Source organism: Erpetoichthys calabaricus, chromosome 1, assembly GCF_900747795.2.
Source record: "Erpetoichthys calabaricus chromosome 1, fErpCal1.3, whole genome shotgun sequence".
Classification (NCBI taxonomy): Eukaryota; Metazoa; Chordata; class Cladistia; order Polypteriformes; family Polypteridae; genus Erpetoichthys; species Erpetoichthys calabaricus.
This window is the reverse complement of record NC_041394.2, coordinates 120457072-120474894: the sequence shown is the minus strand read 5'-3', so window position 1 is coordinate 120474894 and position 17823 is coordinate 120457072. Positions and strand designations below refer to the sequence as shown.

The following is a 17823-nucleotide window of genomic DNA, read 5'->3' as shown; positions in this document are numbered from 1 at the left end:
TTGCTGTCTGTGGCCAGAATGACAAATCTCTTAATGTTCTTTCATCTCTGCTTTGCTACAGCTAATTAATGCAGTTCAGCAAAATTCTTAGGTGCTCATCACAGCCAAAATTGTCACTATATGCATTTAAGCCACAGACACACATGCCATTTTCCTTTCTTCACTGAACATTTTTCCAACAAGTCATTAAGCTAGATGCATGGCAAAACTCAGGCACAACACAGGCTAAAATCAATTAGAGGTAGGTGGGATTTTTACTAGGACAAATGCACCGGTTGCCTTAATATGGCTTAATTGAAGGATTAAGTGTGATTTTAAAATTATGTATAACATATTAACACAACTAAAATCTTCCCACCTAGGGCCTCAGAGTGACAGAAATGTTCTGGCATGCTCCTGTAACACTACAAGACCATCTGAAATTCATTTGCAGATATAATAAAATGAATTCAGTCTCATTTTCAAGTGTCCTAAAATGTATTTTCAAACTTTTTAAATAAATTCTGTGACATCTTGAAAAATAAAGAACTTCCTGTTCTTGTCAAAGTAACTACACATCAACAGGAAGTTTTCTATGACACTGTTGAAGAAAACTGATATATTGAAAAACCTGAACTTTTTTTAGCATATCTCAAATTCCTTTAATTTAGATTATGCCACAGAAACAAAAAAACAAGTTTATACACTATATTTCTCCTAATTTTAATTGATAATTCATAAATGTAGCCAAAAAGTAACTTTTAAAGCAGCACTTTAATGCTTTCTGATTAATGCAATTGTAAAGGGACAGCAACATTTCAACCAAATTTCTTTTTCTTAAAATCTTTTCAAAATTTCTTATCTTGAGTCTTTATTCTAAAAAAATATATATTTGCAGCGTATAGGGATGAAGTATGCCAAAAAAAAAATCAGGTGTAGCTGGGAATGACACTTGGATAAATTTTAAAATGTCATCAAAGCCAGGGATCTTAACTCACAGTCCTGGAGGGCCAGAAGATAATCATTGCTGATAATGAAACTTGGTATTTAACTCTTTTGCTTGTTAGTACTTTCATTTATCCAAGAGAACTTTTAATTACATCATACAGTTTACTGTTCTGAGAATGTTATCCGTATGTTTTGCACTTCACCATCCTCCCCCTTTCTTTCTCATTTATTTCTAAACATTTTATTACCACATATACTTCACAATACACATTCAACATTATAAATGGAACCAAGTTATCTGAAGAACTGGTGGTTTCATTGTTGTTTGCATATCGTTATTAACTGTGGCTGGATATGAAAACAAAAACATTACAAACTAATGCAGCTACTTAAAACTAAACTAGACAATTAAGGGTTCAATCACAGCAAGTGAGATAACTAAAATAAGCCCAAAGAACATATTGGTTTAGCACCAAATGAAATGTTGCATAGCCCATTTCCACGCTCACGTTGCGATGTATAAAACCTACACTTGGCGTAAAGCCGTGCACATTTTCACGCCAGCTAAATGCTTGGTGTAAACAAGTTCTCCCCTCGGTTTTGCAAACTGGCGGCACCCAGCATCAAAGCAGTGCTTTTGTTCCAGTGTGGTTTCCCTTTCTTTTTTAGATCCACATCCCTGACACAGCTTTATCAAATACACTGAAATTAACCGCATATTGTTTATTAGTTTAAGGCATCTGATTGTAATTAACCTGTAACAATATAATGGTTCACGGAATGGCCAAACTATTCCAAATACCAGAGCTGCTTTAGCGTTGTTATTCTCAAGTATTTGTCCCACTGTATCTGAGTGTGGAATTACAGCTCTACAGCAGCTGATCGGAAAGAAAATTATTGGTATACAGCATCAAGCACATGCTGCCTCAGCCATGCACAGAGTCTATTTGAACTGCACTTATATGACAAACACTTCAGAGCTCTTCCTGTAGGGACATTGTGGTTCAGAAACAGTTTCATTCCAAGAACTATAAACGCACTCAATCAGTCCATCAAGTGCTCCTTGTAGAATTGTTTGTATTTATAAGTACAATTACCTCACTGTAAACTTGCAATACAGATATAATATTGCACAACCTGAGCCACTTTATAAAGTGCTTATTTACATATGATGACGATATAATTTTAAGATGAAATGAAGCAAAATATGTTTATTACATTATACAGATTAAATGTTAATATTATTTAAGTAATCTATATTGTTAATAATTAAACATGTGAGGACACAGTGTCTCAGCGCTAGTGACGAGCTGGCACCCATTCAGGGATTGTTCCTGCCTTGTGCTATCTTCTTGCTGGGCTGGCGTGACACTGGAAGGATAGATGGATAGAATAATTAAACATGTACTACGAAGATATTTCAATGTTCCTTAAACGTTTTGAAGAATTGGCGTTCTAAGCTTACAGATGGCTTAACATCTATTACAGAGCTGATTGTGTGGCGATTGGGTATTTGGAGAAAGAAAAGAAAGGACAGGAATTGGGGGTTAGTACGTTTGAAAGAAACAGTACTGCTGCAGTAAATTATTTCATCGAAGGTTGCGCACAGCACAGCAAGCATCTTGCGGGAGGCAGGAACAATCTCTTGACAGGGCGCCAGCTCGTCACTATCACTGCGGCACCATGTCCCCATGTTTAATAACATGCTTTAACTCCTATCATCATGAAAATGATATCAAGTATACATCTCAGTATTTTAATTATTCAGAGAGCTGTAATATCACGAATGTAATGGATCCTATGTCCTGTCGGAGGAAGACAAAGCCAGTTTAAGAAGCACGCAGTGATTCACACACACAGAGCACATATAAAACAAAGCATTTTATGTGCTACTTTAGTTACGATGGTATTTGAGAAACTAGTAAATTAAATGATTTAAAGATGAAGTTTATGATGTTCTACTTTAACGACAAAATAAACTATGTGATTAAAGTGGAAATTTTGAGATTAAAGTTGACATTTCAAACTTTTTTCTCACTGTGTCCCTATTTTTTTTTTCTTTTCTCTGTACCCTAATAAGCTTTCATATGACACTCAGACGGTGGGCTATGACTCGCCTTTTCATGGCGACTTTGATATCTGACAACTTCTTTTTTATTTCGGGCACTGTGCGACTTTGTGAACTTGAGCTTTCGAGTTTCTCCGACACTCTCTGTCACTTGATCAACTTCCTTTTGTTGTTTTTACCACTGTTTAAACCAACAAATAGTATGTTTTTCCTTGCCTCCACTTGGTATTCACTGAAATTCTTCTGCTTTCCCCAGTGCTTTTGCCATTGTCTTTTCAAAGAATGCTGAGCTTAAGGGCTATTTATATTGATTTGTATATTCAAAAAGGCATAATTCTGGGAGGAGACGGGGCGGGACAGCAGGTGTGTTACTTTTCACGCTGACCGGGATTTATGGAGCAGAAGAATATGGAAGTTGGCGAACGCACAGATTTATGCATGGATTTTTTTTTTTGCATACGCACATTTCCGCTTTTGTCTGTACGCCATGTTTTAGTGTGAATTCTACACACGGCGTTATGTATGAGGCACCAGGACCTTGAGTGAGGAACCCTGCTCAAAGTAGTGAATGTTTTTAGTCTTGAGATGGGAAGTGCGATGGGGAAAAGACTCACGGGCAGTATCAAGTAAGGCCAAGTGTCAGTGGTGTGTGGACTGAATGCACTTTCAGAGGTAGTTGGCACCCCATCTCAAGAGACCAATGTTGGCTCCTGAAGTGAAAGAAAGTTATGCCAGGAGACAGGATAGTGGAGCATCACTCCATTGGGATAGTCTTGCAAAGCATGCAATCATGAGAGTGCAAGTCTAGAAACAAAAACAACAGAGACATGACAAACTCCCCCAAAGATCCCCATTGGATGCATTATGATATTAAATAAATGTCAAATAAAGTATTATTATTTTTCCTCTGTTTTTTTAAAGCCACAGTTAATGTAAATATGTTAAGAATATGTTGCACAGTGACACAGTGATAGCACTGCTGTGTCGTAGTAAGGAGTGTGGAGGTATCATCCTGGGCACACCCTGCATGTAGTGTGTATGTGTGTCCACATGGGTTTCCTACCACAGTCCAAAGACATGTGGACTCAGGTTAGATGAGTTGGCAATGCTAATCTGTCTCTGGTGTGTGTGAGTGTGTGTTTACCCCGTGACTGGCCAGGGATGCTTCCTGCCTGCATCTGTTATTTGGTGAGATAGATTCCAGCTGCCCCACAACCCTGCCCTGAAATAGCAGAAGATGTTTGGATGAATGAATACTATAAAATTGTTAACGGTATGGTTTGTGTATGGTTTCATAAATGTGATGCTTTAAATGAGTTAATGTAAGTGAGATTTAGTTTTTATGGTGAATTTAGATTACACACAGTTTACCATGTTTAGCATGGCGTGTGATGTAAATAAGCAGTGGGAGATGACACTAAAAATTGTCTGCCACCCCTCCCCCCAAACACTCAAAACAGAAATGTCAAACTCCACCCATGATGGCACCCTGGCCGTTTCCATATACAATAAACTCAATGTTACAGAAAGGACACTCATGGAGATCTCCTGCTTTATATCACTAGTCCTTCTGTTCATGTAATTGCAATGCATTTAATGTTGCTTAACAACTGAGAAAAGTAGGAGGGGCCAGTTTTAAACTGTATATAAGAAGAGGAGTCAAGGGTGAAACCCAAGACTAGAGAAAGAGAGTGTCTGAGTGATGGTGGTGGGTGTTGAAGAGGCAGCTTTATCATACTTTGAAGTGAGAAAGTGGCTGAGCCACCCTACTCGACTTAAAGGGTTTAAATCTAGTGTAGGTCAAACCCAAAGTGATAGCTGGGTTTTGTTTTTCCTTTATTTATTTTAACCTTCTTTTGTTTTTTTTTTCTTTTTTTTCATTGTGTGTAGTGTTCCCTATTTAGTGTCATTCTGGGTGTGGATGGCACTATAAGAACTTCCCTTCCTGTTTTTAATGAAAGATGTCCGAAGAGGCCCAAACTCTGTCAGATCCTGTCATAGTATTATATTGGCTAGAAAAAATGAATGGATAGTCATGGAATTGAGGTCCTTTTTGCTTTTTTATATTTTGAGTCCTATGCCATCTTTAAAATCTCAATACTTCCTAACTTCATCACTTTATATTCCATCTATCAATTTTATGAACCTGCCTATCCCAGCAGTACTGAGACCAAGACATGAACCAACTCACTAATACATCTACATACACCAATACTGGTTTAGAACTGTCAAGAGGTCTACCCTGTACATCTCTGATGTCTCTCAAATCTATCAAAGATCAGATTGAAAACTGAGCCCTAGAAATGTGAGTCAGCAGCCCAGCTACTAAGGTTCTGTGCTGGTGCATTAGTTTATCTTATTTATTTATTATTTTACTATCAAAGTGTCATAGTAGTACTGCTGCCTAGGGCTCGAGTTTAATTCCTCATCTGGAAAATGTCATTGTCACTTTGGTGAGATCTCTCTGTGTCTGCTTGCATTTTTCAGTGTCTGCATAAATTTTCTCTAAATTGCCCTTGCGGAATGGTGTGTTTGGGAGTGTAATTTCAAGATGGACTGGCATTCCATCCAAGATTTCTTCTTGCCTTGAACTTTAAAGTGCTGGGATCTGGCTCTCCATTATCACATAATTGACAAAGCAGCCATAGAACTAAAAGCATGGATTAGCACTAAATGAGGTCTTTAAACTTTGTGTTGACTTTTAAATAGCTTAATTCAAACTGTATTTTTTATAAAAGTTAAGTCTATTCAGGTTACGTTAGAGAAACAAATAAGCGGTAGAAGTGCAAACCGTATGAACACACTGGAAAAGCCAACTCGCAGAGGGTCTGGACCCAGTCTTCCATTTCTGAGCTCTCAGCAGCAAACACGTAGAGCTTCTCAGTTGTTTCCACCAGGAATGGTATTGACTCCTTTGGACAGCCATCCATCTCGATGTCTGTTACACGAATACAGTCATTTAATTTGATGACTTTTTTATTGTCCTGTTTTTTCAGCATTTTCTCAGATTTCTCTGAAATGTTCACCCCATCTTTAAATTCTAGGATTTCAATCCTGGCAATGGAACAGATGCTTTCTCCGTACACAACACACCAGGTTTTTTTCCATTTCTGTGAAGAAAAAAATAACAGACAAATAAATACAAGCTTAAAATGTCATGCAAAATATTTCATTTTCTAAGTGCACAATAGATCCAATCACTTACCCACTCATTCATTTATTTTTCAAGCCTGCTTATTTCAAGTATTGCAGTCCTGTGCAACTGAACACTATTCCAGCAGGCATGGAGGTGCTGGAAGGGACTGGGCTCCAGTATGGAGTACACTCATAAACACACACTCAGTCACTCACTCATACAGGGACGATTTAATGCTCATGCTTTTAGGGGATTTGAAGGGGAAAACCCAGAATACCAGGTGGAAAAAATCATTGAAACAAAGGGAAAATATTTAAATTTCACATGGACACATGGACTTAAACTCAGATTGCTCAACAGCATTTACCATTATACCATCTCCAAAACTTTTTCCTTTTTAAGAAAACCAGTGATGAATGTTAATTAATTTAAATTTTTCTTTCTGCAAAATGAACATCAACTTGTGCTCTGTAGTCTCTGCCATATATTGTAATATGAAGAAAATCAATTGAAATTTGCTAAGCATATACAGTACCAATCAATGCATATGTATGTGTTATATACTGTAGTTTTAAGTAAAGCAAATTACGATAGAAAAGTCCTTTTCATGATACATTCATAAATTCGTTTGGAGTGTTGCAGGATGCTATGACCATTTATCACGAGTACATTATTGAATATGTTTTGACCTTCTCTGTCACTATTTGGTATGGTAATCTCTCTGATGAGGGCAGGAAGCAGCTAAAGAGAGTGGCATGTACCACTTACTAAATCAGTGATTCATTACTTCCTACTGTAGTTTCGTTTAACGTTTGCAGAGTGCCATCAAGCCACCAAGATCTTTTCACCCGTCTTCTGTCTCAAGTCAATCAACACTACAGCTATGAGATTTCATAAAATTACTTATGCACAGTCCGTGAGAGGCATCAACATTAAAATCTTGACCTTAAGTGCTGTGTATTAATCAATATGTCTTCATGGAGTTGTGTGTGACTGATTGTGGGTCACTGTGGAATGACAATTACTACTATCCTTATAGCCTGCAGTGCAGTGTGCCACTCTATAAAGTACAGTTAGCTGTGTGTACCAAAGTAGTTTTGCAGATCTCGAACAACTGTAACAACTCTTATTTATTATACAAGTCCAAAATCCAAAAATGGAAATCCAAAAAACAGGTGAGAGGTTATCTGTGTGCAGTGTGTTAATCAAAAAGTCTTCGTGTATTTGTGTGTGACTGATTGTGAGTTGCTGAGGCATGACAGTTGCTGTTATCCTTATGGTGTATCTGTCAAGCAAACATTGATCAGAATAACCCACTCATTGGAAGAGAGTGTTGCATAAAGCCTCGGCATAGGCTTTCCCGGTAGAAACATTGACTCAAAGGCCTGCAGAATAGTGTGCAGCTCTATAAAGTACAGTTAGCTGTGTGTACCAAAGTAGTTTTGTAGATCCAGATGAAACAACTCTTATCTATTTATAGAAGTCCAAACATGGAAATCCAAAAAACAGGTTATAGGTCAAAGAGAAAACAGTAGGTAAATCCAAAAAAGGAAGAAATAAAAAAAAGTTAAAAAATGGGAAATTTTTGAAAATACATAATAAAAAGCAAAACATGATAAACCCAAAGCCAAAAACACAACACACTAGAAAAACCACAGCAAAACACGAAATACACAGCAACTCTAGATGGGGTATTGAAAAGGTAATTATGAACAATAATCTTGAAGAATTCTCCTGGTTTATGTCCTCTGCACTCCCTCTTGTGGTTCTGTAATTAGCATAGCATAGCAACAGACATAGAGAGGAACAATCAGGGCAAACAGTTTATAATGGGAAGGGATAAGGGCAGAACCATAGTAAATCCTATATATCAAGTAGGCTTCCAGGCTGTCCCCGACTATATATTTGTATTTGATGTTTAAATGCAACTGACTTAGTTACAACAAAAAACATTTCCTTCATGAGATATTTGTCTGAATACTAAATGATTTTATTTTCAGTGAGGTTTCATCAAATGTAGCACCTTTCACGGAGTACACATTCACAGTGTTCTTTATAAAGCATGCAAACTCCAATGCAAAGCAGCAAGATATACTGTAAATACAGCATGAGATAATTCAATCTACTATAAAGCAGAAGGAAACAAACACTACCGAGAATCTATAAAAGCAAACATGAACTAATAGTACTGATTGAAATACAAACTAGGAAATTCAGCATCTATATGACAAGAGCACAAGAGTCATTTACAATAAAAATAAACACAAGAACAACTGATCTAAAATACACACAAGAACGAATCCCCTATAGTTCAAAATACTAGTATGTGTGTTTGTGGAAGCTCAGCTGTAACAAGTGATATTCTTTGAGTGTATTGACATGAACAGTACAAATAGAACAGTCTTCAGTCGACTGACCTTCTTAAGTGACCATTTCTTTGAGATGAGTTGCGAATGCTTGCTTCCATCCAAAATGGTAAAACATTGACAGCTGACTTTCAAAGATGTGCAGTCAAGGTAGAAATTGTCACCATTATCATTCCTTCATTCATTTTACCAATACTGCTAGGTGTTCATAGGTGTTTAAAGCCCACTACGAGAGCGCTGGCTGCTAGATACAAACTTACAATGGAGTGAATAGCAGCATGTCTCATGACATTTTGCAAGAATGCAGGATTCTTTGCTGTCACAATAAGAGATGACCCTGCACCGGCAACATTATTAAAACAAACATGTTTAATTTAAGAAAGGATTAATTAGTACATGTGTATTTATTTATTGTCCAATAATAATAAGATATTTTACTTAAGAGCTCCTTTCAAGGTACCCAAGGACATTGTACAACAATATACATAACATGAAACAGTCCCATATACAAACATAATTGACAACAACAACAAAAAGCAACATTAAAAAGATAGGTTTTAAATTTAGATTTATAAACAGAAAGTAAGGTTACTGTATGCAGCTCAAAAGGCAAGGCATTCCATAACTGTAGTTCTGACACACTAAAAGGCCTATCATCCATGGTGCGCAATCTATGTAGTGGAATAGTTAACAGCAAGGAGTCCAAGGAGCAAAGTGAACATGATGGAATAGATACACATAATAAAGAAGACAGGCAAGGTGGGGCTAGACTATGAACTAAAAAAAAACTAAAAGGAGAAGTTTATATTGAATGCTGAAAGGGACAGGTACCCATTGTAACTTTAGAAGTGTATAAGTAATATTCTCCCAAGGTTTTAAATGTGCAGAATTGTGGTACAAGAATTTGAGTTTCTGCCTCGCAGCTTTGTGACCTGAGTTAAATTTTCAACCAATCACTGTCTGAGTAGAATCTTCTCAGGCTTCTTAGACCAAAGGGGGTTTCCTGGAACTCTGGTTTCTACCAGTGGTGTTTAATCCAAAATGAACACTTGGGCACAATCACACCTGTTTTTACAAACAAAAATGTCAATACTTCTTTTGTATCAGATAAATACATTTTGATTGTTTAAAATTAAGTTTTATAATGTGTTAGTCAGATATTAAAATGTTTTTGAAAAAAAGAAGCTAAATATATAAATTACTAATGCAACTGTACTAGGTTGTCTGTCGGCTCTCAGAGTGTAGTCATAGCGCCATGTGGTGATAGTTCCATGTCTTATGATTTGGCTCAGTGCCCTTTTCATTGTCTGGTTAGCAGCACAGAAAAGTATCAGGTTAAGGCAAAGAAGAGAATGGCCTTGTCCAATCGAGTGTGTTTAGCCATAGAAAATGGCATAAATTGCAAAAATCCGTTTAAGAAGAAGTTGCTAAATGGTAAACAGTTGGGGCAGGATAAACCAGATATTCTCATAAAGCATCTAATGGGCAACATTGGCAAAGTTTATTTGACAACATTCTCTCTATATGAGGACAAGTGCATTATTGCAGTGAAGCGATGGCAAAGTTACCAAGAGGACTTCAATTCCCTGCTGTCAGCGAGTTTGCATTGGGTCGATGGGAAGATTGGCGCGCCATTTAAAGGGAGTCACTGTTCAGCAGAAGGAGAAGGATTAGAGTGCTGCAATCTTTCGTACTCAGTGTCTAAGTATGCATGAGTTCAGAAAAGTAAGACCTCTGCTTGATGCTAGTCCGAAGTACAAGTTATATGGCTTTTGTTTGCTGAGTGCATAACTGTGTAAGATGTGATTTGTCTACTTAAGACATGCATATTCTAAGTGTGGTATCACTTAGTACGTAGTTCATTTATTGTATATTCTACAGAGGATTTCAGTGTTCAGCCACACTAAGCAGTAACAGGATCCCCTGATTTATAGTGGGGTGTTTTGCACACAGCTTTGAATTCCATAATTTTGTGGTATACAGTATTAAGGACAATCATCAGCTACATATATTAATAAAGAGACTCATCCTTTTGGAAGGAAAATGTAAAAGTGCTGGAATAACAAAAATAATAGAAAAAATAAACACCTAATTTTCTTTCACTAGAAATGAGACTTAATATCCAAGCCAAGTAGTGTTCTCACACTTTCTTATTATTACTTGACTGATGCCTTGATCCAAGGTGAGTTAAAACATTTGAGAGATAATACTGTCTATAATACTACTACTACTCTACTCTACTCTACTAATACTACTACTCTATAATAATACTCTGTTGTGAACATATTCAGAATCTGGGTGGAAAAACAGGGTATGTTGGGAAAAAACACACATTAATACAGAGGAAGCACAAAAGGTCTACATAGCAAGTGACTGGGCTTGGCTATAAAACCAGGCTCCTGAAATTGAGAGATATTAACACTAACCTCCCTAAGCTTTAGAAGTGGTTGATAGACAGTATTAACTTTATTCTGTACGTTTACAGGAATTTCCTATGATTGTGGCCTAAAGGTAAGTGAGATTTATATCAGGTAAGGATCACTTAATTATTTGTTACCCACATCTGTTCAACATTTCTCTATTCATATATTTTTTTTTCTGAGAACATTACAAAGATTTAGATGAGAACAAGCAAAATGGCCCAATCAAGCTCACCAATCCTATCCATTTAATTCTTCCAAAATAACATTTCTTTTTTAGCATCAAGTCCCTAAAGTCCTACTGTCTACCACATTACTTGGTAGTTTATTCCATGTATCTGTGACTTTGTGTGAGAAAAAAACATCCTAATGATTATGTGGAATTTACCCTTACCAAGTTTCCAACTGTGTCCTCATGTTTTTTATCATGGATTTAGCTGTATTCTCATAATATTCTGCTATTAGTAGCTAATGCAGTGCCTTTACTGAATATCATTCACATAAAAACTTGTTTGAATCTAGTAGGATAGCCCTGCCACATCTAGTCAGATCTCTGGAAGGTGGACTTCTGCTTGGAGAGTTAAGTGGATTGATCCTAACGATGCAGAAGCAGATTTTTCTACTGATGTCTCGTCATCCCAGTACCTGTCTGTCAAGTCTAGTGACTCCTCTACTACGATTTTAAGGGAGGTCTGTTTCCTTAACTTTATGGCTTAGTTCTCCTCGTGTTATTGCTAGGATCTTTTGTCCATGGCCCTATCATTATATGTAAAGCATGTAATGCAAAGTGCGGTTATAATAAAGAAACCCTAGATTTCACATTAACTTCTGTAGCAGAGCAATTCAAGTTAAGTACACTAATAGATCATTCACATGATGATAAAGAAGGCTACGCCATGGGTATGACCACTGCAGCAAAAATTATATAGGCATGGCAGTACATGTAGTACAGGGGTGGGCAGCATTGTAGGGCCACAGTGGCTGCAGGATTTTGTACCAACCCAGTTTCTTTATGAGAAATCAATTATTGCTGATGAAGCACTTATTGCTCAAGTGACATTTTGATGCTTCATTTTAGTGGTCTCACTTGTTAAGGTTTCCCACCCTTAATTGCTTATTTCAGTTTTAAACAGCTGCATTCACTGTTTTTAATAGCTGCTTACTAGCAATAAGGTGCAAATGACAAAGGAGCCATCAGGTCTCTGTTTAAATTGTTTCCATTTACACCTGTGAAGGATTCATTGTGCACTATTTGGGTTAATAAAACATATAAGAGAAAAATGTGACAGACTGAAAATTATCCAGTTTATGCTTCAAATATCCTTTGAAAGGAAAAAAAATTAATATAACTAACAAGCCATTAAATAAGATCTGAGACAGGCAAAGACTAGTTTCTAATTAAGCAATCGGGTTGGAACGAAAACTTCAGCCACTGAAGCCCTCCAGGACTGATATTACCCACCCCTGATGCAGAATAAAATTTGCTATGGTTATTTGGCAGGATCGTAATGCCATAGCCTAATGTTAGCATTACATTTTCTTGGTCCAGGCTTTGGTCTTGTCATGTCTAGACTACTGCAGCTCCCTGCTGGTAGGAGTACTGGTATGTTCACCAAGCTGCTGCAAAGGATTCAAAATGCAGTGGTATGTCTGGTGTTCAAACAGCTGAGGCAGGCACATGTCACTTCTCTTTTCAGATAACCACATTGGTTCCCTTTAGCAGCATATATTAAGTTCAGACACTTGATTGCCTACAGAGTAGTGAATGAGTAAGCAGCTGTTTATGTAGAGACACTTGCGAGGTCCTCTGTTTCTTCTCGCCTACTCTTGTCTGCTGATGAACTATGTCTGGTGATGCCACCTCTTCACTGCATCAAATCTCAATCTAGACTAATTTCTTACGTAGCTCCAAGCGCATATATGAGCTGCCTACCCTTCATTCAAAATTCTGACTCCGAGAATGTGTATAAGAAGTGTTTGAAAACAGCCTTGTTTCTGTCTAAGTGATATTAAGATGCACAATGGTCCGAGCTTTTCACTTGTTGTGTTCAATTTTGTAATCTTGTCCTGTTAAACTTGTTTTCAGTCTTTACTTGATTATGTTGACCTCTTTTGTAAGTCACTTTGGATAAAATGATCTTTTATGCAAGTAAATGTAAATGTCTTGAATTATCATACTCAGCAAAACATTCAAGATAAATTAGTTTTTTTAATAACCGAAACAGGCTATGTTGTCAGATGTAAAAAGTGTGATAGCTTTAGCAAGTTGGTAGCCCACACTTATGACTATATGAGCCATTCTACAAAAATATGTATATTAAGTTTAGCAGCATTTCTTTTCCATGCATCATTTCTTTTGGTTAGATCTCCAAAAGTCCTTAAGTTATTTCTTGAGTAGCATAAGATGCATATCTACTAAAGCAACTAGTTGTTGACAAACATCATGTTGGCCTCTCTACTGCAGAATGACAGGAAAAGTTGAAAAACTTCACTGCACACAGTGGGAGAACTTCTGTCATCTTCTCATCAAAAATCCTGGCATTTCAGGTTTGCCACCAACCGCATACTGTTAAGATGTGAACACATTAATTGTTTATAATTTTATAGGTAAGTGTGAGTGGTAATATTTGATCTTTTAGAGAGACAATTAGGTGTTCAGTGGTGTAGTAATGGCTGGGGGATGAAGTCTACTACGTTCATCTAGAGCGATCAACGAGCTTAACTACGTGATTATTCTGAATTCAAATGCAACAATGTTTGATATCTATCAGTTTATTTTTTTATTAACTTTGTGATGTTCATCTAAACTAGTAAAGTAGATAAATAGCATGTTTTCTGACAATCGGCAATAAAACAATTTCCTCTGGGGACAAATAAAGTTAAATCCATCCATCTATCCATTATCCAACCCGCTATATCCTAACTACAGAGTCACGGGGGTCTGCTGGAGCCAATCCCAGCCAACACAGGGCACAAGGCAGGAAACAAACCCCGGGCAGGGCGCCAGCCCACCACAGTAAAGTTAAATCTTTTTATCTAATACTGTAATGTAAAAAGCAAATTCCAACAATGGATGGGTAGATGTGCTATAATTATAACATTTAAAGGACTACAATGAAAACAAACAGTATTAGCCAATAACAAAAAAGATAAGCTGTTAATTAATTGTCCAAATGAAATGTACTGAATGGCTAGGGGAATTGCTAGAAAGCACAGTAGTGTGCTTAACCAGTGAGGTGAATAACTATGATTTTAAAATCAGTCATTTTCAAGCCTACTGTTCATTTGATTTAAATATACCGTTTAAAAATATATATTTCCTGAACTCTAGATGAGACAGTGATAAAAAGAAACAAGAAGAATGGAGACAAAACGTAGCAATTATAACAGGGAACTGCACAAGTGCCTCTAAGTAGAGATACTAGATAAGGCAGAGTCCATTTCAGAGAACTAATACAGGAAGAAGACTTCTAGAAAACAAGAGAAAAAACAAGGGTCTTCAGTCTTAACTGAAAGGTTACAATTGACAAAAAACTCACAGATACCTTAGTCTAATTGTATGTATTGTTTATAAAAGTATAAAATGTCTAAGCAACTTATCACCTTGGTAGAAAAAGACTGAAATTTAGGAAGCTTGCAAATTCATCAGTTCCCATCAGTCAACTCAAACTAATGTAGCATTTGCCTAGTGAGCACAACCCAGTTCTCACCTCAGATCTGTGCTCAAATCTGTCTCTCCTTCCACTTTAGTCTTCTTTCAAGGTTTTGTAGTTCACATGTCTCCTCAAACAGTATTCTAACCCAGAAAGCAATAAAGGTCCGTTACCCCTACCATGACCCACCTTCCAGATGTTTGCATCTTACCTTCCCAAATCGCTGCTGTTGAAGGTACAGCATGCCTTGCTTCTTGATGGCTCCCTCCATGTTAGCACAGAGCCTCTCTTTTTCAGTGTGTTTCAGTCCTTTCTCTCTTGCACTTTTCTTCACACTGAGATACTTGTCAAATGCACAACAGGCACAAAGTTCTTTTGTGGTTTAAGCTGTGACGTGTTAGCTGTTCCTTAGTCGACTTCCTTCATCATTTTTCACAGACAGAAATGCCTGCAGTGTTTTTTTTTTCTTCTTCTCAGTGCAAGGTTCATGAGTAACAAGACTTACCCATTTTAATCTCATGACCGCAGCTATTTATAGCAAGCACAGTCTTAAACATCCTCTCTTCATAATTTACCAACTTAATACCTGGCTATTCAGCTAACTTGTGAAAATGCAAATTTATCTGTTATTAGTTTTGCTTCCTTACAATTGATATCTCTATTAGCTCTTAATAATGTTTGGTCACAGAAAATAGCTTCCTTTTTCATTTCTCATTTAAGCTATCCTGTTCTTGAAGAACTGTGAATAAACCTAAACTGGAGCATTACAAAATATGTTACTGTATATACAGTATGTTTTTTATAAAGATTTGTTTTTCATACAATTTCTTTACTTGCCAACTCTATTTAGGGTTTTGAACCTACAGACTTAATTCAAGGCTGTGGTGGTGTTGTGAATTTGGAGTCCCAAAGCTCATTAGCCCCAGTACGTTCCAAAAGCACTTCCAAAGATGGATATCACCATCAAGCCCTGGCTAGTAATAAGGACAAGCACCAAATCTTTATAAAATAAAAAGGATTATTTCACAAAACAAAAAGTACATGAAGCTCCACTGAGCACACTAAGCAAAACAGAATTGCCCGCAAGAGCAATCCAAAGTGAACAAGTCCTAAAAGAAAAATCTAAGACCAAGTCAAAAACAGAACAAACAAATCAAAAATCCAGTATTTCACAAAAAATAACACACAAAAAGGCACAAGTAAACTCAACACTCTCAGGCAGGTTCGAAATGAACCAACGGGAACTGTGGAAGACCCAGGGTGGAGGGCAGGTCCTAGCGGTGATTGGCAGGTGGTCCTGCCTCTTGATGGTCCACCCACAAAACACTTGGAACATAATACAGGCAGCTTACAGACAAAGTCAAGATCAAATAATAATAGGTCAATATTAACATAAATAAATAGTACAAAAATAAGCAAAAAAGACATGAAACAAGACTTTGGACCCTATCCAGGGGACAAACCCTGACTGAAACATGACAGGTGGGTTCTTACAATTATGGATTCAGCTTTACTATTTAACTATTTGGCATATATTCATTTAACTTTTTAAAGCTTTCGTGCTACTGTCATTGTTTGAATTACTTTGTAATAACTAAGTATGTTTATATTAGTTAATTGTCTTGTTGAACCGATGGGGACAGGACCCTTTAATGTTACAGCCGTGGTGGCGAGCTGATCCCTAGTTAAAGACCTGAGAAGGCATCTGCCTAATGCTGAGGTATGAGCTTCTGGTCGTATTGTTTGGCTCCTCTTTCTGAAGATTTTTCTCTGTTTGATTATCTGGCTTTTTTTGGCTTTGTTTGATTTTTGGGTATCAAATCTGGAGGCAAAATCGTATTTTGCTTCTTCGGACTAGTCTATTTATATTTTTGCCATGGTTCTTTAGATAGATAGATAGATAGATAGATAGATAGATAGATAGATAGATAGATAGATAGATAGATAGATAGATAGATAGATAGATAGATAGATAGATAGATACTTTATTAATCCCAAGGGGAAATTCACAAATTCAGTTAATATGGTTCCTCTCTCCCATTTGGGATTTATATGTCTTGAAGTTTTTAAGGGTGCAAACCTGCTTTTGAGTTTTCTAGATTTTTTTATTGGATTTGCATATTGAGACCTGTTAGCCATTAGATTGCCTTGTTTTTAGATCTTTGAACATTTTTGTTTCATTTTTCAATTTATGAATAAATATTTTTTTTATTTTTAAGGGTTAAATATGGATTAATCTCAGCAAGACAAAGGTTTTTATGGTTTATTTTCCCTTGCTAGGCATTGTTATATTTTAGAACATTTAAGATCAGTTTTGAGCCTAAATGCATTTTGGGCCTGCAAAGCCCAGAAAGCAGTGGAGCTGAATTACGCCTGTTGGGTTAAGGCTTTTTCCAGGCAGGCAAAGGAGGCCTTTTGGAGGCTTCACACTCCTTCCCTGTATGGTTCTGACTCCAGTTCATGACAAAATACACCATCAAAAAAAAAAAACTTTGAAAAACAGACTATTGCACCTTTTCTGAGCTCTCCTTTGGGTTTCATCTAAACAGCCTGAGGGTGATGGTGATGTCAAAGTGGCCCTGCATCTTGGGGCCCCATCCACAAAGAACATGAAACATAATTACATTTAAAGTGACAGTATATAATGTTAAACGTACAATGCATAAAGATAACACATAGCAACTCAGAAACAACAATAAAATACATAGACATACGTAACACCCTAACAGTATTATTTGGCAAATAACCTTTTATACATGAGCTATTAATGGTTACCTTTGAAAAGAGCAGATTGCATTCTGGACTGATGAGCAAGAAGAGGACAAAAACAGCTATAGTTGCTCCACCTCATAAAAAAGTAAAGAGTGCTGCAGTTAAAAATACACTTTCTAGCAAACACCAAACAATTAATAAACACTTAAAAGTGTTTTCAAAAATTTTGCAGCAGAATGAACTAAAACAATGAGATATGTTATAAGTGGCCATAGTTGATTTCTTTATTGAAGTATTCCATGAGCCAGGTGAGCAGCTGTAAGAAGTGTGTGTGTTAAAATGAAATTCAGACTTGTATCACTTCTTAGAAGGATGGTCATCATCTGACTAGAACTTCCTGCAAGTAGTTTTAAAAGTTGATCAAGCAGAAGAGGTGGAGGCAGGCTTGTTCTTCTTGGGAATGGTCTTCTGTTTTGGTGATGAAGAAAGAAAATGTGTAAGTAACCGTGTTGCCTATGTATCCTTCCCCTATACACCCTTA

At 36.9% G+C, this 17823-nt stretch overlaps 1 protein-coding gene across 1 annotated transcript in view; it reads right to left on the bottom strand.

The window, feature by feature from the left end:
- The window catches only part of LOC114655070 (docking protein 2), a 121117-nt gene extending 106145 nt beyond the window's left edge, over positions 1 to 14972 (bottom strand). Inside the window, exons 1-2 of the mRNA XM_028805970.2 lie at positions 14782 to 14972; positions 5800 to 6105 (exon numbers count right to left, since the gene is read on the bottom strand). Coding sequence (XP_028661803.2) covers positions 5800 to 6105; positions 14782 to 14841 — 366 coding nt within the window. The 5' untranslated portion in view covers positions 14842 to 14972. The remainder of the gene's footprint in view (positions 1 to 5799; positions 6106 to 14781) is intronic.
- Positions 14973 to 17823: the final 2851 nt, after the last annotated feature.